This window comes from Schistocerca nitens, chromosome 11 (assembly GCF_023898315.1).
Source record: "Schistocerca nitens isolate TAMUIC-IGC-003100 chromosome 11, iqSchNite1.1, whole genome shotgun sequence".
Classification (NCBI taxonomy): Eukaryota; Metazoa; Arthropoda; class Insecta; order Orthoptera; family Acrididae; genus Schistocerca; species Schistocerca nitens.
Window position 1 is genome coordinate 196,067,438 of NC_064624.1, and position 25,457 is coordinate 196,092,894.

The 25,457-nt window shown below is 40.1% G+C and overlaps 1 protein-coding gene across 6 annotated transcripts in view; it reads left to right on the forward strand.

Moving 5' to 3' along the window:
* Nucleotides 1–25,457, forward strand: part of LOC126212877 (uncharacterized) — a 262,978-nt gene that overhangs the window by 191,767 nt on the left and 45,754 nt on the right. For 2 of the 6 annotated variants that reach the window (XM_049940374.1, XM_049940376.1), the window contains one exon: nt 5,090–5,556. The exons of the other annotated variants lie outside the window; for them this stretch is intronic. In XM_049940374.1, coding sequence (XP_049796331.1) covers nt 5,090–5,131 — 42 coding nt within the window. In that variant the 3' untranslated portion in view covers nt 5,132–5,556. Of the gene's footprint in view, nt 1–5,089; nt 5,557–25,457 lie in introns of those variants that run through there. 6 annotated transcript variants of the gene reach the window in all.

A 25,457-nucleotide genomic window follows, 5' to 3' on the forward strand; every position in this document is an offset into this window, starting at 1 on the left:
TCTTGGGAGACATGTACCTTGATGGACTGATGAGTGCTGTTCAGCAGTCCAGAACAATATGCAGCTCTTTGGTGGTTCAAACGCCACCCAAAAGCCTACAACCTCACTGCCTTTGGACTCGTGGGAGCCAAGGCTTGACATCTACTTAAGAAGAGCAAGGAAAGGTAATGGCAAGTGTTCCTGGAACCTATCAAACATTCTACTTGTTCTACAAAAGTATGGAATCCATGTGGAAAATTTCCCATAAACACCTGTAACTCTTACTGTCTTGGCATATCCTTTGTATCAGTATGGTGTATGATACTACTTGGACAAAATATTCTCACACAACTCCATTAATATGGCTTTTGTTGCCACATCTTCATGACCATGTGGTCTTTCCTATCTAAGTAGTTTGTAGGTCCTGAGTTGGTGACATGCTGTTGGGTTGTTTTGAGCAGAGGAATTGTGTCCCTCAGGGCAGTGTTGGGGTATTCTCTTTGCCATAACCATAGACAATATCACACCTACAGTAAATAGTCCTGCATAGTGCTCCTTATTTCTGGACAATTTTACTGTTTTCTGTTTCTCCTCCAGTGTTGCAACAGCAATTCATCAGTTGGAGTTTACAGTATAGAGGTTAGAGGAGTGGGTTGCAAAGACAGGTTTTCAGTTTTCTGCAGATAATTGTGTGTGTGTGTGTGTGTGTGTGTGTGTGTGTGTGTGTGTGCGCGCACATTTGAACCATTTGCATTGTATTTTTAATTTACCTGACTTACATATGTGGGGTATCATTCTACATAAAGACTTAGTGAGGTTTCTGGGCTTAATTTCTGAGTCCAAACTATCGTGATTACTACACCTCAGAGATAAAAGCCAGAACCCAGGAGGCACTGAATATCTTGAACTACGTAGCCACAGGTCTTGTAGAACAGACAGGGTGTGTCTGCTTCAATTTTTTCCATGCATTTGCAGCTAGACTATGGGTGAACAGTGTATGGCTCAGTGACACCTTCCTGCTTGAAGATTATTGATGCTATCCATCACAAGGAGATTAAGCTGGCCATAGGTGCATAAAAGACCAGCCCCATACCCAGCCTCTGTGCAGAGGCACAACTCTGTATCCGTCTTTATGGACAGACAGACTTGGTTGGTTGCTCTGTTGTTTTCCCTGATCATGTCCTCAAGGTCTGACTTCTTAAAGACTTTACTGTCTGTGACATGAAATTATATGGGATCTTTATGGTGTTGGAGGAAATGAAATGTGCTTAGAGTATTAAACTCCTTGTCTATTCAGATACCTTAAGCACCCTGCACTCTCTATCATGTTTGTATCCAGCAGATAAAGAACTCCAGAATATTCAGGATGCCCTTCTTTAACAACAATGGCTGGGGAGGGAGGTGTCTTTCTGCTGGGTACTGTGGCATGTGAGTGTTATGGGGAATGAATGTGTGGATGTAGCAGCCAAGGAGGCATGTTGTGATCCTCAGTTATTTCAGTTTACCATCCCCCTGGATGCTATCACCTTGCTGTTGAGGTACAGAGTCATGCATCAATGGGGAGATGAGTGGCTAGAAGTGACGGATAACAAGCTGTGTCTAGTAAAGACCACTACACCACCATGGCATACAGCACAAATGTGGGACAAGGTCTTCCATCCCCATCTTTGCATAGGCCACAGCCCTCAGAAGCATGGCTTCTTGCCCTGGCGAGAGAACCTTCCAATGTGTGGTACTTGATGTGTACAGATCACTGTACACCACATTTTACTAGACTGTGTTTTATTTTCAGGGCAGAGGGTGGCAGCAGATCTGTCCTCTGTTTTAAGTGCCATTGAGAGAAATATGGTTAGAGTTTTATGGTCTTGTGATATGTCGAACTTGTTCCCAGAAATTTTAGAGAGATGTTCTTGATGTGTTAACAGGTTGGCTGGCTCACCCGCATGCTTTTTAAGTGCTCAGCCAGTCACATTTCACTCACATTTCGATGTGCCTTTATTTTAGCTCTTCTATGGTTTAGTCTCAAGTGTAGCACTATTCACCCTTCTCTGTTGTGTTATTACCTGTGAAATAGAGCAATTGTCTGGGTCAACGTGAGTGAGGTGGCAGTGAGTGAAGGAGTCACATTTTATAGATTTCCTCCTCACTGTGTGTCAAAAATTTTTCCACATTTGTTTCTTGTAATGTGTGTAAGGGTGCTGATAACCTCACCATTGAGTACCTGTAGGTGATGTGAGTGCCCGATCCCCCCCCCCCCCCCCCCACACACACACACACACACACTCATTCCTTCACAGCCTCAACAACTTTTCTTTACTCCAATTCACTACTTCTGGTTCTCCTCAGTCCACTCTGCCAACTTCTTGGATGTTGACCAACTCCCTGGTGGCTCCGTCTGACTAATGGTCAACAGTACCTGCATTTTCACTGCTGTTGTCCCTTCCACACCAAAAAATCACTCCCATATAGCTTGGGCATATGTGGACAGCATATCTACAGTGATGAGAATTCCCTTGCCCAGTTACTGAAGGTCCCACAAAGGTCTTTACAGACAGGCACTTCTCCCCAACATAAAAGGGCATAATGAATGAGCAGATTGAAACCATATCAGTGCACACTCTGGTGCACAATGAAAATCTCTTTCTGGGAACATCACCCAGGCTGTGGCTAAGCCATTTCTTGCAATATCCTTTCTTCCAGAAGGGCTAGTTCTGCAAAGTTTGCAGAAGAGCTTCTGTGAAGTTTGGTAGGTGGGAGATGAGGTACTGGCAGAATTGAAGCTCTGAGGACAGATCCTGAGTCATGCTTGGGTAGCTCAGACAGTAGAGCACTAGTCCACGAAAGACAAAGATCAGGAGTTTGAGTCTGCCTGGTGCACAGGTTTAATCTGCCAGTAAGTTTCATAAAAGGGCATACTGGAATGTAATGCTTCTGAACTCTCTATGTAAAAACTCATAAAGGTTTTTAAATAAAACAAACTTTATTAATGTTCTGCATCTATATTCTTCATGTGTAGTTGTTTACTTCTCAACATAGTCACCCTGCCAATGAACACATTTCTTCCGCCAAGAAACCAGTTTATTGTTACAGTAGTTGTTGAATGTTTGATGGAGCCACAACCTCACCTCTGCCTTAACCATTTCATCACTATCAAAGCAAGGTACTTGAAGGGGTACTTCGAGTATCAGAAACAAATGAAAATGGATTGCAGCCAAGTTGGGATTGTATGTGGGATGATTGGTGACACTGAACCCAAGACATTGGATTATTGCAAGTGTCACATTGGTCATGCTTTTTCTGGCATTGTCATGTTTTATGAGAGTGTGTTCCATGTGTGAACAAACTCTTTGAATTTGTGCTTTCTGATTTCTGAGTGTCTCATAGTAAATCACCATGTGTTATATTACACACTGCCAGTTACGTTACATGCTGCCCTGTTACAAGCTACAATTTGGAGCCCTCTTGTAGCAGTGTGTTGCAATTTACATCAGCAAAGTAGGAAAGTTGACAGATTAACATGTATGACATGTAATATCACAACCAACCTTGAAAACAGAATAAAAAATTCAGACATTACTCTTCAGCACATCGTCATAGTTCGCTATCAGATTTTCCACTTCTTATCCCCATACAATTTTAATCTTCTCACGACCTGCAAGAACTAGCTACAAAGGAGAACCTCCATCACCACCCAGTATCATCTTGGACTGTAACAAATAAACTGTCTCTTACATCAGTCTGTTATCAGGACCGGAAATAAGGGATATCATATCCACAGTCCTTCCCAGTCCTCCCTACACCACAACCACTCCCAACTCCTTATCAAATGTATCGTATCCCTGTGGAAGACCTAGGTGCAATACCTGTCGGATTCACCCTCCCAGCACACATTTCTCCCGTCCTTATCCTGTCAGAGATGTGGCCACGTGTGAAAGCAACCATGTCATATACTAACTCTGCTGCATTTTGTGCCCAACATTTTATGATCAACTGTACTCAGCCAAACTGTGGCTGACAGCAGAGTTGAGCTTCCAGTAGTGAAATATGCTTCTGAGCACTATGTACTCTATTTCAGTGGCTACTTCACAACCTGTGCCATCTGAATCCTCTCCCCCAGCTCCAGCTTTGTGAACTACATAGATGGATGTTATTCCTGCAACACAATCTTCAGTCCAGTACTCCTCCTGGCCTCACTCTGCTGACCCCCTGGACCCACACCCCTTCCCAACAGTCCCACACCTCTTCCCAGGTCACCCCTTCCTTTGTTCTGCTTAGGTAGGGGTGTGTGTGTGTGTGTGTGTGTGTGTGTGTGTGTGTGTGTGTGTGTGTGTGTGTGTGTGTGTGTTTTTAGTTATGGACATGGTTGCTACACTATTGTTGATTTCCCTTAGTAATATTTGTTATCAATTAATTTTAACTGTGTATGTTACCTATAACTTAACGATTAAACATTACACAAACCAATGTGTGATATAGACGTGTACCCTGGATTGTGTGAAGTATAATATAGCTGTTTAAAACTTTTACAGTCTTCAGAGTGAGAGATTTCTGTGACCTCACATACGGTGCTACAAGAACATCCCTTGGCAGCCTGTGTCCATGTATGCACTAATAGTTTTGTTTATATGGGAGGGGGCAGGAGGACATGTCTTGCTACTTTTATTTCTCTGCTTTCCAGTTGTACAGTGTATGATCTTACCAGTGGTTGTGGAAAGTCAAAAGGTCTCACAAAATGAATTAAAAATACCAAATGTCATTATAATGGAATGATATATGTATTTTTCTAACAACGAATTTTCACCAACTGACTGTGTTGTTGTTGTTGTTGTTGTTATAATAGCTGCTGCAGCAGCAGTACTGATGTATAGGATATTGAGAAATACTGAAAAGAAGTATGAAGTCAGGTAACATATAGTGCAAGTGATGTATTGTCAGTTGTTTACATAATGTTCAATTTACAATATACATTCCCTGCTAATTTTGATACATATTGTCAGTAAGAAATCTTAGGTAAGTAATCAGTTATATGCAAGTGTTTTTATATAGTTTCCATTATTTGTTGTAAGGTCAAACTGAATTTGTAAACTGAAACTACCACCAATTGTTCCAGGAAGCAGCAACAGGAGGAAATGCTTCAGATATTACACGGTAAAAGATTCATTATTTTACTGATGCATTTGCTTTACATGGTAAGGTTGGGTCTTCATGCTTTCTTCCACATCTGTCCATAATGTCCTGTACCGCGGGACTGCTACGGTCGCAGGTTCGAATCCTGCCTCGGGCATGGGTGTGTGTGATGTCCTTAGGTTAGTTAGGTTTAAGTAGTTCTAAGTTCTAGGGGACTTATGACCTAAGATGTTGAGTCCCATAGTGCTCAGAGCCATTTGAACTCATAATGTCCTGTAGAAATTCTTACTGCTTGTGGTGGCACAGTGGGGAAGATGTGAGAATGGTTCTTGTGAGAAAAACACGGACAGTTTCCTCCCCATTTGTCCCCATTCTTAGCTTGTATTTCTGCTGTAGTGACACTGTTGTTGACCAGGCATTGAATTGTAATTGTGCCCCTTTAGATATTCACTTCACATGTAACATTACTTTGTGCATGAAAAATACATATTGAGTAACGTTTAAAAAATTCTAATATCGTTATTAACTTTCTCCACAACAAGCATATCCTTGCTGTAATTCTTTCTTGTGATCTATGTTTTCCTTCTCCAGCTCACCATGTTCGTTAATTCCCTACCAGTCATCGAACAGCCAAATATTTTACCTTCCTGCTTTTCCATTTCCTTTACGTATCCATCAATAATGATCTGTATGCTCTCATTTCCCTTAAATATGCCTAATCTACTTTTTCTCTCCAATTTTCTTCAGTTCCAGTAATTAGCTGTCTCCTGCAAATCTTCTTAGCAGCTTTTAAATTGTTGCTGTGTGCAAGGGTTCATTAACCAATTCTTGTTTAAGATCAATTCTATTTAATTTCATTCTTGAACATAAATCAAACAATGGAAAACCCAGGATGGAATGTAACAGTATTATGAGAAGGAAAGTTGCTACTCACCATATAGCATAATATTGTTATATTCTTGAACATACCTGTTTAATATCTCCTCATATAATGTTCCTCAGATATTTGCACCCCTCACCCCATCTGGTCACATGCAATGATCAGCACTCATGGTTATCTTTCCCATTTTTCCCTTTAGCAAACAGAAGACTCCACACAGTATGTATCATCAATAGTTTCTTGATTCTGAAATCAGTATTGCAGCCAAATATCCTGTTATTCTTTGCAAATGCAGGCTGTGTTATTGATAACTTTCAGTTTTATTTCTGTAATATACCTTTATTTAAATGGTACATGACAGTATTGTTAGTTGTATGTTAGTCCTCATTGCAATGATTTTCACTCCAAACCATTCCCCAAAGACTCTAATGTTCACTGTATGTCTTAAAGTTGTTTTCATTGTTTGTTAAAATGATCACATTGTCTGCAGATATCTAACACCCATTCTTTCCAACTTTGAAGTTTTCTGTTAAATCCTGTGCTCACAAACACTGTCTCATATTCATCTACATTATTACAGCTACATTATTCCTCTGCAATTCATGCAAGTGTTTGACAAATGATTCATATAACCATTTTCAAACTATTTCTTGACTGTTCCACACTAGAATAGCACATCGGGAAAAATGAACACCTAAATCTTTCCATGTGCTGTCTGCTTTCTCTTACTTTGTCATGATGATCATTTCTTCTTGTGTTGGTGAGAATCAACAAAATGTTGTGGCATTGGGAGGTTAAAGTGGGAGACAAATTTCATGAAAAGATCTCATCACAATGAAAGATGACTTTGTCTTAATGATTTCCAGCCCAAGTGGTGTATCACACCTGTGTCACTCTCTCGTCCCCACTTTTTTTTTTTTTTTTAATATACACAGAATGAGCTTCCCCTCTTTGAGTTTTATGTTCTCCAACTATCATATCTTGTAAGAATCCTGTACTGTACAGGAACATTCCAGATGAGGACAGACAAGAAAAATGTAGACAGTATCTTTAGTAGATAAATGTGTTGCATCCTGTGAGTGCAGTTTTTTATTCACCTCCCCCATGTTTTCTGTATGGTGATTCCAGCTTAAGTTGTTTTCTTTAAATTTCTGTGATTTCTTGTGTTACCAAAATTTAATGAAATTTTTTATACCCTTGTGGAGCACCTCACTGTTTGTTGCTAAGCACCAATTACCACTTTTTTGCAACAAACAGATATCTTGTCTATAGCTTTATACAGTTCATTTTGTTGCTCTTTTGACTACCAAATGGTAAACTACAACACAATCTAAAACAATCTAGGAGGATTGCTCACTTTGTCACCTAACTCATTCATACACAAGGACAACAGAGCCTGTAAAACTTCCTTGGGAATCCCATACATCACTTTAATTCCACTAAATGAATTCTGATCAGTTACTTTGAACTGTGACCTTTCTAATAGGAAATAACAAATAAGTTTCACAACTGAAATGATATTCTGACACTTATGAGGAATGGTTTAAAAAGCCTGTTGGAAATCTAGAAATGTGGAATCAACTTGAAATCCTCTGTCGATGCCTCTCATCAATTCATGTGAATAAAAAGCCAGTTGTGTTTCTCAGTAATATTTTGTGACTTCTTGCTGGTTATGTGTCAGTAGATCATTTTCATTGAGGTATTCGTATCAAGTTGAAACACGAGTATGTTCCAAAATCTTGCTACAAATTGATGTATATGATAAGGATCTGTAATTCAGCCGATTACTTCTATTTCCTTTCTTGTGTATTGGTGTGAATTGTGCAGTTTTGCAGTGTTTAGGTATGCATCTTTCATCAAACAAATGACTTTATATTATTACTGAAAATTGAGCTATTTCATCATCATACAAGAGGACTTTCATTTATTAAATGAGTTAAGTTACATAGATATGGTGTCTGTTCTTTTGGACACGGGTGTCCAAAAGAACAAACGCCATACCTATGTAGTGTATATGCCTGATGACATATCAGTATTTTAGAGTGGATGCACAGTAATGACCAACCTCTCCTGGGAATAGAGTAGGCCTGTGAACAAAGAGGATTAATGGAAAACGGACACTATAGTGTGCGGCATAGGGAGATTTGGGTTGGATGGGGATGTGCTTGGATAGCTGTGGTGGTTAAAAGGCGACCACTCGAGGAAAGTGGGAAATGCTGCTTTGACTCCCAGCCCAGCACAAATTTTCATTTAAAATTTTTTGAAACATGGTTTTAGGAAGTTTCAGTGGTCATAAAATACTATTAAAAACATAAAAAATAATAGATTGTGTGAGCCATGTTTGCCTAGTCAGACATTTGGAAATTTTAGACAGTTTATAGGACTGAGGATAAAAATTATTAAGATACATGGTAAGATCAGTTTTAATGAGCAATATCCTGCAAATATCAAGATTAAGTTGAAATCTAACTCTCCTGTCACTACGTTTGTTGAGCAGAGCAGCAAGTTATTTTTGATCAAATCTGATCGCTTTCTTTAAAAGAAAAGTTTAACCCATGAAATGCGTAAATTACATCTTTTATTAAGCTGTCAACTTTTGTACTTTGTTTTCAATATTTCTTTTATGGTACCCAAAAGCTTAACTGGTTACATGAGATAATTACAGACAAACAACATAAGAAATTAGCTCTGTTAGTTACTCAACAACTAAAATTGTTTCTAAATGTGCTAATAATGTGCACAAGTTCTTCTCCAGGATCTCAAACATTATGAATATTCAGTGTACTGTTGCTGAAAATGCATTACTGAATGTCTGAAATATAATGCCCCCTCTTAACAATACAAATGTTAAACATCTTTTTGCAGACATTAAAACAGCTATTAAATAAGCAAAATGTAAGAAATCAGAGATCTGCAAGATAGGATTAAAAACTTAAGTCTTCTTTGTAAGGGAAGAACAAAACAAAATATGCAATGCGCCATGAATCTAAAATAGTTCAAAGCATTAGTAGTAAACTGATTGAAAATTGATCAGTAATAATAAAAGCAAATAAAGATAATACCTTAATTATTGTAAATGGAGATTACATCTCTATAACTGCAGCCTTCTTAAATGTAACTAGTATCACAGAAATCAATAAGAACCTGACTCTCAAATTTCAGACAAATTTAAAAAAGCTTTTCAATGCTAACTTTCTGTTCTTACCAAATGAAAAAGCCTTTCTTAATGTCATGAATCCCCAATAACCAAAATTAAGATCACAGATTAAGTTCATATGCCTATCAATCCCATATGGACAATAAGAATTGCCCATCCCACAAACAGAATAGAAAACTAAGTAATATGCTAAAAACTTTTTATGTTTTTGAAGAAAATTTTGGCATGAACAGTACTTTTGAGTTGGTGGAACAGATCTAGAATTTCAATATTCCAGATGGTGGTAGATTTGTAACACTAAATATTAATAGTCTCTCTACTAATATAGCAGTTGCCAAAACTATTGATGTTATGAAATGCGGTTTGGTTAGTCACAAAATTATTAATCTAGGAGAAATTGCAGAGTCAGATGCCTAACATAAAAACACATTATCCATAAATTATTGCTCTTTTAAGGAAAAATATATTTTCAGAGTGATGGTCTTGCTATGTGAAATGCCTTAGCAGGCACAATCGCCAATATATTCATAAATTATGTAGAAGCATATATTTTTTAAAAAGAACACACACATCACTGATGAAGTCATTTCCTTCAAAAGATACATTGGCATAGTCTTTTATTATATAAATGCTCAATAGATGAAAAAGATTAATTAACTACCACATAAAACAGTATTTATGCAAAACTTATTTTTAAGTTGAACATGAGGTGTTTTCAATGTACATAGAAACTTACAACTGATGGTGTTATTAATGCCACTTCCTGCCATACCTTGAAATACAGAAAAGCATACTTCCAGACCATGATTCACAAAATCTTGAAACTTCCTTTAAAATCAGATGTCTTTCAGAAGGAGTTCAGTCTTCTTAAACAGATCACAGAGACCAGTGATTATAAAACTGACAGTATTGTTTCTTCATTTACAAAATTACAGAAGTCTCATCATAATTTGCTTCCATCTAATGATAATAGTAGATAAAATGTACTAAAATGACTTACTTAGCCAGCATATTCAGTAAAATGAATAAATTATTAACTAAAATGAATTATTCATAGCCTTCACAACTAACAATTCATTGCACATAGAATTTAGGCATACCTGTGGGAACCATGACAATAAGTACGTAAACTCTAGAGTGTGTATATTAAATACTTTGTGAAAACTGTGATGATGTGTACATTGGACAAACAGCCAGGAATTTTCAAATCAGATTCCGTGAGTACACATCAGGAACTGCAAGCAGTAGATATATTTAGACCAGCACATTGCATACAACAGTTATTGCATAGAATCTATTGCCAGTAACCTAAAAATACTATGCAACATCCCCGTAGGCCTACAGTTTCTAATTTCAGAAGAATTAGAAATTTACATTCACCATAAAAAGAAACCATTATCTTTGCTTAACTATCAGATTTCATGGAGACATTATTTTTCGATCTCTTTGGTGATTTATTGTGAATTGCATGTTCCTCTGTTTTTATTACTATAATGGACTTAACTTACAAAAAACTGAGTTAGACATGACAAAAATGTTTGTAGCATTCTATACAATGATGTATCTAGTCGAAGTCAAAGTTTCAGTGACTGGCGAATGATTCTGTATTCTGCGATTGATGATAGGAACACTTCAATGTATACACCATTCATCTAGTTTCCGGTGACCTTTGCATTGAGCTGTCTTTAGTTTGCACATGTTTTGTGCAAGTTCCTACTGAGGACAATTTATGACTAGATGTATTGTCATTGATATAATGATTATTGTTCCTGTTGCACCTAATGAGTCTGTTATTTATACTGTGTGTAAATATATCGTGATACACATATTGCTCTAAATAAAGTTGTAGTGACAGGCCACTATCTATCACAAATGGAAACTTATATGTGTTACATTCAAGTCCCCTTACAGGGTATCTAATGCCTAATTTTAATGTCCACAGCTTATTGTTTTATAGTACTTGTGTACTTCCTTTGTATTTCTTAGCATCAACAGCACTGTTCCTATTGTATTAAGTGTACTTATTACCTTTTCTGTATATAATAATGATTATGTTCAAAATCAAAAATTGTAAGTCATACTTTTGTACCTTTGACATGAAATTGGAACACATCGATTTTCATACCATTACTATGGTTAAGGGATGGCCTTCTAAGCACTGTTTGCATAACGTATCTTATGCACAAATCCCCATAGAGGGCACTTTGGGTCTAATTTGAATGTTAATGGTTTATTCCTTTATTACACTTCATGTGGTCTTTTAATATATTCGATGCAAGGCTATTTTTATAATCATATGACCATAGCTATGATCTAAATATTCTATTTTTATAATCATATGACCATAGCTATGATCTAAATATTTTATACAATTGTTTTTTTTACTGGTTTTTATTTATATTTGATTTTCGTTGACTACCACTGACGTATTGCTGGAGATAGTGGCTGGAGCTCTTGCTATTTATATGACGGCAACTGTACGTCATGCAGCAGTCAATCCTCGCACGAACCGAGAGAGTTAGTGCTCCATGCCAGCAGCTCCAGTAGTCACCAATTTCTTCCATTTTTACTTATATTGCAGTTACATACTTTCTGATGGTTGTGTATATCTACACTTGTTCTCTAATGGATTTCATGTTACTCCACTTACAGAGGATATAATGGTCTGAGGATGATCAGATATTGATCAAACCTAGTCAGTTTTTAAAATAAAATACACTCCTGGAAATTGAAATAAGAACACCGTGAATTCATTGTCCCAGGAAGGGGAAACTTTATTGACACATTCCTGGGGTCAGATACATCACATGATCACACTGACAGAACCACAGGCACATAGACACAGGCAACAGAGCATGCACAATGTCGGCACTAGTACAGTGTATATCCACCTTTCGCAGCAATGCAGGCTGCTATTCTCCCATGGAGACGATCGTAGAGATGCTGGATGTAGTCCTGTGGAACGGCTTGCCATGCCATTTCCACCTGGTGCCTCAGTTGGACCAGCGTTCGTGCTGGACGTGCAGACCGCGTGAGACAACGCTTCATCCAGTCCCAAACATGCTCAATGGGGGACAGATCTGGAGATCTTGCTGGCCAGGGTAGTTGACTTACACCTTCTAGAGCACGTTGGGTGGCACGGGATACATGCGGACGTGCATTGTCCTGTTGGAACAGCAAGTTCCGTTGCCGGTCTAGGGATGGTAGAACGATGGGTTCGATGACGGTTTGGATGTACCGTGCACTATTCAGTGTCCCCTCGACGATCACCAGTGGTGTACGGCCAGTGTAGGAGATCGCTCCCCACACCATGATGCCGGGTGTTGGCCCTGTGTGCCTCGGTCGTATGCAGTCCTGATTGTGGCGCTCACCTGCACGGCGCCAAACACGCATACGACCATCACTGGCACCAAGGCAGAAGCGACTCTCATCGCTGAAGACAACACGTCTCCATTCGTCCCTCCATTCACGCCTGTCGCGACACCACTGGAGGCGGGCTGCACGATGTTGGGGCGTGAGCGGAAGACGGCCTAACGGTGTGCGGGACCGTAGCCCAGCTTCATGGAGACGGTTGCGAATGGTCCTCGCCGATACCCCAGGAGCAACAGTGTCCCTAATTTGCTGGGAAGTGGCGGTGCGGTCCCCTACGGCACTGCGTAGGATCCTACGGTCTTGGCGTGCATCCGTGCGTCGCTGCTGTCCGGTCCCAGGTTGACGGGCACGTGCACCTTCCGCCGACCACTGGCGACAACATCGATGTACTGTGGAGACCTCACGCCCCACGTGTTGAGCAATTCGGCGGTACGTCCACCCGGCCTCCCGCATGCCCACTATACGCCCTCGCTCAAAGTCCGTCAACTGCACATACGGTTCACGTCCACGCTGTCGCGGCATGCTACCAGTGTTAAAGACTGCGATGGAGCTCCGTATGCCACGGCAAACTGGCTGACACTGACGGCGGCGGTGCACAAATGCTGCGCAGCTAGCGCCATTCGACGGCCAACACCGCGGTTCCCGGTGTGTCCGCTGTGCCGTGCGTGTGATCATTGCTTGTACAGCCCTCTCGCAGTGTCCGGAGCAAGTATGGTGGGTCTGACACACCGGTGTCAATGTGTTCTTTTTTCCATTTCCAGGAGTGTATTTTATGCGATCTAGAGTTAGTTACTTGTTCCATTGATCAGTAGCACGGAAAACCATTATGATGTGGAAAGTGTCAAATGCACAAGAAATCCACACAGGAAACAAGATTGTTTTTAATGTGTTTTTAACAAATTACATATGGTGCCGTTAAGTTAATTAAATGCCCCAATACAGCAAAAGATCTGACAAATCTTTTGCCAAGTACAACTGATTCAAGGTACTCTGCTATACTGAGAACAGCTACTTTCAAATTACTTGTGTTGGGAGCTAGTCTTGTTTTGAATTCTCAAATATTTACTGCATCTTCTCCTGTGAAAAAAGTTTTGGAAAACTGTATTTAGTAACTCAACTTTAGTGGTATTGTCATCAGTAACATTATCACTGCTATCATGCAGTGAATATATTGATTATATATTACCACTGGTATGCTTTATATATTACCAGAATCTTTTTGGATTTTCTTACAGATTTTGAGACAGCCTTTCATTTTGGAAATTTAAAAAAAGCATCTTGCATTGAAGTCATTGCAAAGTTTCTCGCATCTGAACAACATTGCTCTTACCTGATTCGTGTTCTATGGGGATCTCTTCTCTTCTTGTGTGAAGTTATTTGATATGAAACTTCCAATTGTCATCAACACTATTTCTTTGAATTTAAGCCATATGTGGTCTAAGCACACATAGTACATAAGGAATGGAGACTGTTTCATAGGATTGTGACAAATTTCTATCTGCTCTCTCAAGTAAATATACTTTGCATTTGTTTTTGGAATATTTGAATGTTATGGTTTTCAGTCTTGGTACAGTGCCATAGTGTTCACTAATTCCTTTATCATGACACTTCAAATTTGGTCACGATTATTTTTTGTTAAGAGATCTAGTATGTTGTTATAGCTGTTTATACTTCATGTGGGCCCCTGATATAACTGTTCAAAATAATTTTCAGAGAAAGCAGTTAGTACAATTTTGGATGATGTTTTATGCCTATTGCCAACTTTAGACAAGCATTTTTGTCAACATATTGAGAGTAAATTGAAGTCTCCACCAACTAGAACTGTATGAGTCAGGTACTTATTGAAAATTAGATTCTGATTTTTCTTGAACCTTTCAGCAACTTTAAAAAACTAAACTAAACTAAAATCCATCTGAAGAGGCCCAAAATGGTCCAGTGGCAGTGACCGACTGTTGTCTCATCTATATGCACTATATGCACATACAGAGGGGCCTGTGGTCAGCACACTGCTCTCCCCACCTTTGTCATCTTTCAATAGGAGAGCCATTACTTCACAGTCAGCTAGATCTCCAATTGACCCCACATGGGCTGAGTGCACCCCACTCGCCAGCAGCACATGGCAGACCCGGACTGTCATCCATTGAAGTGGCAGCGAAGCCTGACAGTACTTAACTTTGGTGATCTGATGGGAATCAGTGTTACCACTGTGGCAGGGCACTTTCAGCAACTATATGATCTGAATTGGGGAGGTGGAGGGTATTGGTAAAGGGAACCAACTTTTGTTTATTGTAGTTGTCATGTACAACCTCTACTCACACCAACTCATAACAAGTAAGCAACTTCTTTTTCATTGCATGATGTTACATTACATAACTATAAATGCACAATCCCCCCAATCAAACTTATTAAGTCATGGTAACCCAGTAGGAGAGAGTATAATTTAGGAATTTCATAGCTGTTGCATTTTCATTTTCTGACACTGCTATTCCAGATAGATTACCAACAATAAGTAATTTATATGACCATACATAGGAGTTATTTCATGTGTCATGCACTAGCAACTCAGTCTTTGGTTCTGAATTGCATAAGAAATCCATCTACTGAAAGGATGCAGTTTGTTCTCAACACCATTTGTTGAATGGATTTGGAATTTACCATTGAGTTTTAATCAAATGTAAGATTTCTTTCACATTTACTTTCCTATAATAATTTTATTTGACAATTGGTTTTGAAGAAAATAACAAACACAATCCAACTTTAACCTTCATTTTATAAAATAGTTGTTTCCTTTTGTTCAGGGAGCTTTTCAACTTCCACTCATTCCCTTGGAAATGCTTAGCTACTTCAAACTGAAAATTCTTACTTGTCATAGCACTTGAAGACTGGAAATAGGAAATGTTGAAAGTACCAAAAGTCAGTATTATCTTTTTTGTGTAAACTGTTCAATGTGCCACTGCTAGTAACTTGAGATGGGTTGGAAGTACGTGAGTGGCTTCCTTGTATTTCAAATACCTCCACAAGATTTAGCAGTGTTTAAGTTCTTTACTTGGGGCATGAGGCGTGGTGAATGTGCCAAGTGAGTGGTACCATGATGGTGGATATGATGTAACCTGTATTTAATTTACTTTTATTTGACCCCCCCAGGGGGCTTGCCATTCATTGGCATCTTTGTGCTTGGCTACCAGGGGGTCCCAGCCTTTGCATCATCTTTCCTGTTCCGTGCTGCTCGTCTATTGTCTTGATATTCTTTTTCCCCTCCCTTGGGGAACATGTCTGGGGTGTTTTTGGGAATGTTCCACATTGTCCTTAGCTGACATAAGGGTAGCCTCACCACTGTTTTTTGTTTCCTATTCCTTTCTTCATTCACCTTCTGTTATCCTTCCTCTGCTTCACCGTCCAAGGCTTCTCATTTTCTTCTCTTCCCTGTGCACTCCTGAAGGCTGGCCCATGTGTCTGACATGTAACAGGTGACAGCGTAATGTGCAATTCCCAGCCCCGGGTTGACAGGGTTTGCATGTACCCCCTGGTACCAGGCCCGGGGAGGGGGGGAGATTGCTTGAACTGCTACCTTCCCAAATTGCCGATTGGTCCCTCTGTAAGGTATTTAAGGTATTTGGGAGGTGTGACCTGATGTGTCAACAATCACCTAAGGTGGATGCACACCCTTTTGAATGGAGCCCCCAGTTGGAAGGAACACGCCATTAGAGATGCTGGCAGTCATGGGGGATTTTCTCACAATGAGCCAATCATCTTCACAATCAGTGTCTACAAAACATAAATGGAAGGAGGCTTCAAGCTGCACCATGGTTCCTTGTGGTTTCATGTACTGACAGTCCTTCACCACAGTAAATCCATTTATTATTCAGAAAGGTGTTGATGCATTTGCTGGCCATGTGAAATCCTGCTCTTGTTTTCGGAATAGCAGTTTGCTTTTGGAGACTACTGATTCTTAAGCTGCTTACCACTTCTTCTCCACAGCTATCCCATTCATGTCGCATCCCATAGAACTCTGAATTCTTCATGTGGTGGTATTTACACTAGGCAGCTCGACAGTCTGACCGAGGCTGAAATCCAAACATAATTCTCTGATCAGGGTGTCATTGCCATCTATCGGGTGATTAAAAGGGTAGATGCCGTCTTAGTGCCCACACGTACTCTTTTTCTCACCTTTGATAGAGTGGTGCTTTCATCCAAGGTCAAACCAGGCTATGAAGTCATCACAGTCTGACAGTACGTTCCTAACCTGATGTGCTGCTACCGGTGACATCATTTAAACTACACTCGAATGTCTTGTCGACAACCAGCCAAATGTGTAAACCGTGGCAGAGATGCACACAAGGGCAATTGCCTGCCTCCTCCTCCCTGCTGTATCAACTGCTAAAGCAACCATGCCACTGCCTCCTGAGATTGTCCCGTGTATCTCAATGAGTGGGCTAACCAGGAGCTCGAGGTAAAGGAAAAAGTTCCTTACCCTGTCACTCACAAGTTATTGGCTAGTTGCAAACCATGTGTTTTACCATCTGGCACTTACATTACTGATCTTGCTACATAATGCTCCATGAGGTCATGGCCATGCAGACATGTGACATCAAATTCAGCTCTGAGGTTGTGAAATTGCCCAGGGTCATGGCAGCATCGCTGTCCCCTTGCCCAGCTGTGCAACGAGCCATCACGCTCTTGCCTCATGGGGTGATGTCACCAGCTTCACAACCAGCAGGGTGGAAAGGACAGAAGGAATACTCTTGTGAAGACTTCCTACATCCCTCCAGCCAACCAACACCTGAGTCATCTTCTGCTAACTGGAAAGGCTCGAAGAAGCCCAACAAAGGCTAACGGTCTTCTCCTTTGCTGACTCGAAGATCCTCTTCGACAGTGTTGCCACATGATACCTTCACCAGACTGTCCTCTGTGTTGCCGGTGTGCACCATCAACCATGTTTCCATGTTGGACTCCGCAGCCTGACAGCACAAGGAAGCTGACACTTCTGTGGACCTCATGGAGCAGGATTCTCCTGCCTCTGTGCCCTGTAGCAGCGAGTCTTCACAGCCTGGCACTTGGCAACCACCTTCATTTTTTCATCCGCATGAATCTCTTCCAACAGAATGTTCGTGGCCTTTGTTCCAACAGAGAGGATTTATGGCTGAGCAAAATTGTGTCCTCAAGGCCGCTTTGACCTTTTCCATTTCTTCCTGGCTCATTTTGAACTTCCCCCTGAGTTTGGCATTCCATCTCATGGGGGAGTCATGCTGCTCATGCGAGATGATGTTCATAGTCAACCCATCTCCCTGACTACCTGTCTTCAAGCTGTTGCAGTTTGCCTTTTCCTTCCTCACTTGATCTTTTCCCTTTGTACCATTCATATCCTTCTGTCATTCAACATCACCAGAGCAGACTTCCTCCAGCTTATTGGGCAGCTATGTCACCCAGCTATTTGCATCACACCCAAATGGCAGCTTACTCCTCCCTGGCGACCTTCAATGAGCAAGATTTCACCAGTTGTGATAACCAGGTGGAATATCTTCGAAACATTATCCTTACTGCTGCAGAATGTTTTGTTCCTTACACTTTCTCTTTACCATGCTGTGTCCCAGTCCCTTGGTGGACAGAGGTATGCTACAATGCAATTCATGCGAGGAGACATGCTCTCTATGTTTTTAACTGTCATCCTGTGATGCAAACTGCATTCATTGTAAACAGATGCATGCAAAGTGTCGTCACTTTTTTTGGCTTATCAGAAAAGCTTGCTGGATTTCATTCACTAGTTCCTTTAACAGTTCCGTTGCTTCCTCTTGTTGTGTGGGCCACCTTCCAATGGCTCTCTGGGACCAAGATCCCTTCCCCACTTTCCAGCCCGGCAGTTGCAGATGATGTCATCATGGACCTTATTGTGGCTCGAGCAATACCCTTCTCTTCTCAGAGTTGTGAGTGTTACAGTCTACTACGAGGGATCTAGATCACGCTCTCACTTCATCCTGATCCTCTGTCCCAGGGCCACACGCTATTCACATTCAAATGTTACAGCATCTTTTTCTTGCGGGCAAGTACTTTCTGCTTAATATGTACAACTGCATCTGGGCAGCGGGCACATTTCTCAGCTGCTGGCGTGAAGTCACTGTCATACCCATACCTAAGACTGGTAAGGTCAAACACCTTCCTTCCAACTACCACCCCATCTCTCTCACCAGCTGTGTTTGCAAGGCATGGAACATATGACTCATGCCTGGCTAGTATGGTGCCTCAAGTCTCATAATTTACTAACCACTGCACAGCGTGAATTTTGAGCACTCTGTTCTGCAGTTGACCATCTCATCACTTTGTCTATCCATGTCATGAATTGTTTTCCGCAGAAATTCCCATGTTTTTTGATTTGTAGAAAGCCTGTAACACCTGCTGGAAGACTGGTATCCTCTGTACTGTCTACACTTGGGGCCTTCCATGGCCGCCTGACCGATTTCCTTCAGGAATTTTTCAAATGCTGAGTTTTCAAGGTCCGTGTGTGTTCTGCCTTGTCGGACACCTTTGTCCAGGAAAACGGTGTGCCTCAGGGTTCCGTCCTGAGCGTCGTCCTCTCTGCTGTCGCCATGAGCCCTACAATGGCCTGTCTCCCGCTGGGCGTCTCCGGCTCGGTTTTTGTTGACTATTTTGCCAGCTGTTGCAGTTCTCCATGGACTTGTCTCAGAGCGACCTCTTCAGCAGTGTCTCTGTCATCTTTACATATGGAGCATCGACAGTGGCTATCATTTTTCCACTGACAAAACCATTTGTATGAATTTCTGGTGGCACAATTGGTTTCTCCCACCATCTTTACATCTTGGGCCTGTTGTCCTTTCATTTGTTGAAACCACGAAATTCCATGGACTCATGCCCGATAGGAAACACTCTTGGTCCTCCCACATGTCTTAACTGCCAGCCCGCTGTACACGGTCCCTGAATGTCTTAAGTGTCCTCAATGGTACTTCCTGGGGTGTAGATCAAACCACCCTCTCTGTTTGCACTGGTCCCTTCTCTGTTCGAAATGAGACTATGGGTGCTTTGTTTATGCATCTGCACGTCCGTCTCAATACTATCCACCATCGTGGCATCTGTTTGCTCCCTGGTGCCTTTTACGCTAGTCAGGTTGAGTGTCTATATACAGAAGCTGCTGAACTCCCTCTGTCCTGTTGCCGTGACGTTCTCCTCACCCGATCTGCATGCTGTTTGTAATGCATGGCCACCCATCCTACGCCTCCTCCTTCGATGACTCCTTTGATCGCCAGTATTGGGTGCATCCCTCTTCTCTGCTACTTCTTGGTGTTCACTTTTGGCTTTTTCTTTGGCAGCTTAACTTCACACTACCTGCAACTTTCCCGGTGGGTGTGAACCCTTCATCACCTTTGCCTCATGCAGTGGCATGTGTTCACCTTGGCCTTCCTTCACTTCCTAAGGACATTACTCCAACCTCACTCTATTGCTTTCAGTTTCAAGACCTTCGCATAAAACTTTGTGATAGTACCCTTATGAACCCTGATGGCTCTCGGACTGACTGTGATGTCGGGTGTGCCTTCATCATTAGGTATCAGCTTCCAGCACACTGCTCAGTATTTACAGCAGAGTTCTTTGCCCTGTATTAGACCATGGAGTACATCCAGCAACACAGGCTTTTCAATTGTCATCTGCTCAGATACTCTACACCCTTCAAAGCCTCTGCGTGTTATACACCATCCAGCACTTATTGCAACAGGTCCAGGAAAACTGTCACTTGCTTACTCTTGGTGGAGCCCCTATGATGTTTATGTGGGTTCCTGGTCACTTTGGTCTGACAGGAAATGCAGCCCCTGACACTGCTGCCAAAGCTGCAGTTCTCATATACATCAGCCCGCTAGTTCTTACAGTCCCTCCAAAGATATCTGTGTAGCCATTTGTCAGGAGGTGGTGTCACTTTGGCATCACCACTGGGCCTTCCTTCATGGGAATAAGCTCCAGGTTATTAAGCCTCTCCCAGCCTCTTGGACAACCTCCCACCGCAAGGAGGTCATTTTAACTATGTTGGATATTGGGCACTGCCTTACTAGCCATTGCTATTTAAGTGGCGCTCCCCCACCACTTTGTGCACAACTTATAACTGCCTGCCATTTCCTGTTGGAATGCCCATTATTTAACTGTTTACATTGCTGTGTTGGTTTACCGTCTGAGTTATTGGCTGTTTTAGGAAACGACACGTGGCCTGTTACTGTGTTTTACTTTTTGTCAATCGTAGCAATATGGTGAAGGCCATTTAGTTTTTAGTTCTGGACCTCTTTTTCTGTGGCCCTGTTTTTGCTGTCTTCTCTTCCATCGATTGTGATTAACATGTAGTCATTTCTAACTCCTCTCTCTTTGTGTTCCCCAGTTTTGACATGGGTGCTTGTGACCCTAGTTGTTTTTGCACCCTAAAACTAAACAAAAAAACTTTCCTAGGAATAAGAAGTAGTATGTGTGCAGTGCTTTAAGATGGAATGGATAGGCAAGATTATAAATATAAGAATAAATACTGAGCTAAGAATTCAAGAAAAGGAGTATGTAAAAAGCAGATGGCTGTTTTTCAGAAGGAACCATCACAATGTCACGAACATTGAAATCATTAGAATTCAACAGTGTACTGCTCAATGTAATGAAAGAAAAATTGTGTGTTTTTTGGGTTTCAAACTGCATTATCTTCCCATCCTAGGGAGTATTCCTCACCATACATTGACAGACCAACAGATTAAGTGCTGTAAAAAGGAGGATCTATTAGCCATGGTTGATATTCTTGAAATGAAATACAGGAAATATTATTTCTTGTTATGTCGGTGATGTCAAGACTTGTTTGTTTGTTACTGTACAGAAACAAGCAAAGTGATGCTGTAGAAATTCAACGTTTTCTTGGAATTGAAACATACGACTTACGTCTTTACCTACGTTTTCTAAATTCTAAGTTTTATTACAGTTTTGCAGCACTTCTTCTGTCAGAGGTGCAGAGATTACTAATAATGTGGAACTATCATAAATTGTATTTCTTCAAATAAATTACTTGTAATGTGAATCTGTAAATTTTTGCTGTTTTCTTATATTTTGAAATTTTACACTTTCATTGTTTTGATTTCCAGTATATAATTGTTTATCTGACTTTGGAATATTATTTATTGTACATTTGATACTACTGAATTTCTTGTATTGATCCTGGAAATGAGTAAAATCTCAACAACATCAAGGCTGTACCTTCAGACTGCAGATTTCATTTAGAAGGAAGAATGAGGTAAGTGAGGGGCATTGCCAGAATAAGATGTATTATGCTCTCACTCCAAAACGTTTTGTGGTAGGTTCATGTTGATAACATAAAGTCTTGTCACATGTGACTTTTTTTTTCCTCGCAAAAATAGTTTCAATCCAGTCACAGTGGAGTCAGCACATCGTTTTTGTTTCATAGTCAAGGTGTGCAGGACAGACTTTGCTCTCACTGTTCTCTTCTTCGAAATATACTGTAAAAAGTCCTGAGTATTTGATTTAGAGATGTCGCTCCACTGCAATTTGAAGCAACATTTAATTTATTTACTGGCCTTTGCATCCTCAAAAGAAGCCAAACTTACAGTCTGCTTATCATCCAAAAGCGCCAGCTGTTATTGTTAAAACTTCTGAGAAAGTGCAGTGACATGGTGGATACCACACAAATGAATACAATACACTAGCCTGTGAGGTTACCAAACAAATTTCTATCAGATTAACAGATGGAAACACACACACACACACACACACACACACACACACACACAAACTGTTAAATGAAATGATGGAAAAACCATGTAGAAATATCAACAATGTAAGAAAAGGTAGATTGCTACTTACCTTAAAGAAGACATGTTAAGTTGCAGAGAGGCACGATTAAAAGATAATTACACAAAGCTTTCAGCCACAGTCTTAATCAGCAAAAAGTATGGTATGGTATCAGGGCAAACATTTTATCCACTTTCAAGAGTCCCCACTTTGAGTTGACATGATCAGCATAAGACACACAACAAAACATCTAAAACTTTGCAATGTAACATATAAATTTTCTGGAGATTAATTGTACCGTGGAACAAATTTTGGCGAGTAAAATCTTCACAGTTTTCAATCCATGTCAATTTGAATAAAATTCTTGAGCTTTCAAAAGCTATTGTTTGGTTCATACAGCTATGATTGCAACCTCTGACACCAGTGAACGAAGGCTGAATCAATGTGTGTGTGGAAGGTGACTTCGACAGCTCATAGCAGCTGCAGTCTGCCACTGCTATGAGCTGTCCACTCACCTCCCATGCATGATTCGGCCCTCTCCAAATGATGACAGTGGCTGCAATAATGCCTATAAAAGCAGAAATATTACTCACCCCAACTGTCAGTGGTTTTACTCCTGATGATGATGGTGGAGATAGCCATCAAAAGCTCTAAAATTTTATTCAAATTTATGTAACTTGAAAACTGAAAAAATTTTATTCAGACATGCTGCTTCAAAACACTCCAAGGAACAAATTTTGTTGTTACATGCCCACATGTTGAATAGCAATTTTCGGTTCTTGTTGTTGGGCCAGAGAGTGAATTATCATCAGTGTCTGATTTACTCCGAAGAGAATGTACTACAAACTATATGGCTGTATTTTTCATTATATTTGCCAGAATAACCTTGTTACCTGGGAAAATAAAGTGGTTTATGTGAGGTAGACTGTCAAAGGTAGATCAAATATGTTTAGCCAAAAATTAAAGACGTAATTTAACATCCTACAGCACATTCTTAGGTTCATTTCAACCGCACAGTATTGCATAAAGAATGAGTTCCTGGGATTATCAGCATTGTTTTAGACTTATTCTGCTTGACCCTAGTGTGCAGTACACACATGAACATAAAAAAAAAATATATGTCAGGAGAATACTTAAAATTGTATAGACATGAAACTGTAGCGAGTTTGTGGAGGCACTATTGCATGTTTCACATAACGAATATTATTAATTTTATACTTTTATCTGCGAAAATTGTCAGATAACAACAGGTTGGAAGTATTGGTAAATAAAGTAAATGGTAACTAATTACACACAAAGTCAATTTGCACCATCACTATGTGTAATTTGTTTGTAATTGTTTTGACAGCAACAGAAAACTATTAGTCCTATGGGTAATGAAACAGATTGTCTTCTTAAACAACAGAACATGTCATATTTGATTAACCACATACAGTTCTGATCACTTTTCTGTGTACAGCCAGTGTATGTAAAACAATCATTTTCATGACCATATGCTAGGCGAACAATAAAGTTTTGCCATAAACAGACAACTGTAACCATATTTGTTTGGAGAGGGCAACACAGTCCAGCAAAAACAAAAGAAAATGAGACCTATATTCACTTACAGTGGTCACAACTGTGTATTTTGTGATGTATTGCCTCTCACCAGGTCAAAATAACATAATGCACTTATGCTTCACCGGACGTCCATAAATTTCTTCGTGTGAAACACAATAGCAACAAAATTGTGCCTACTATCAATCCTGAAATCTTTCAGCTTTTCTCTCATTATCGTATTTCATGCTGTAGGCATATTGAGAAAGCAGTAAGTGAATAAAACATAACAGCTCCAACCACAATGTTTGAAGTCAAAGAAGCGAATTGCCTTGAATGTTCACAAAAGTCAAAAAATCAGTACATGTCTTCAGTCTTCTTCAATACAATGTGTACACAACATAATGATGTCACACAAAATTTTGACAGAGTTAAATTAATGTCCACAACATTGCCTGTTGTGTAGTTGCTGTCTTGTGCCTTTACAGAATTTTATAACTTGCTATACATGCAAACTAAGTTGACACTCACTGCTGTGAGCGACATCAGGCACCGTGCTGAGTGTCAGCTTAGTCAGGTAAGAAATGTGCGACTAAAGATTACAAGCATGTGTGAAGCATAAATGAACATTCATTTTGTATGGAACTTAATAACTAAATTTTAGAGTTATTATAGTTTATTTGAATGAATGAAGCAGCTTGTGAGTATATTGTGGCGATGCTGTTGTAACTGTTCGTAATATTACTATTGTAGTACTAGTATTGTGTTAGTTTTAAATTATTTACTGTGCACATTTGAGTGCTATTTTATTCACATTTAATTGGCTGTCATTGCTTTAGCTCTGGCATCTTTGCTGATTGTTTTGTACACACTGAATTTGGTATGTAATTATTTCATGGTATGATTGTCAAACACCTGTGTTGTTCACGGTGAACTTAAGGTTTTCAAATTTTGAATGGAAGATAAATAATTCGTGAAGTATTTTAGTGTGTATTATGTACACACAATTTGTAAGTGTAGCATCTTGTCAAGTGCTTGCTATTTCTGCCTGTCTGATAAAATCCATTGCCAGGAAGATGCTAGGTCCACCTTGGTACCACTTCTCCGTAACATCATCACTATGATGTGTAGATGCTCAGTTTTGACCAGCAGGAACATCTATCGAATTTCATGGTCATATCCAGAACTGAGAAGTACGAGAAGCCATATTCGATAGGTTTTGAACCACTAAGTATGCCCTATGAATATAGGCTGTTTCAAACAATGGAGCTTTCTCAAAATGCATAACTGTTGCTACCATTTGTTATAACTAAACTATAAGGTAATGTCATTTGAAGCCTTCATGGTGTTTAAATTTAAAAACGAGTTGCAAGTTTCAGGGCTGTACAGTGGTGTAGTGGTTAGTGTGTTACATTGTGAAAGGGTCTCTAGCTTGTGCATTGGTTTGCAGCCTGCTATGTCTAATTCTTTTTCCCCTTCACTTTTTTTAAAGATTCTGGGACCCTGTTAATTTAAGGAATGTATGCTCTGTAATATTTGATGTTATGTACATACAAAAATTCTCTCACCCAGGAAAGAGTTCTAAGTGTCAAGAATTTACAAATTAAGTTTGAAATGCGGCAAACAGCCTACCTATTG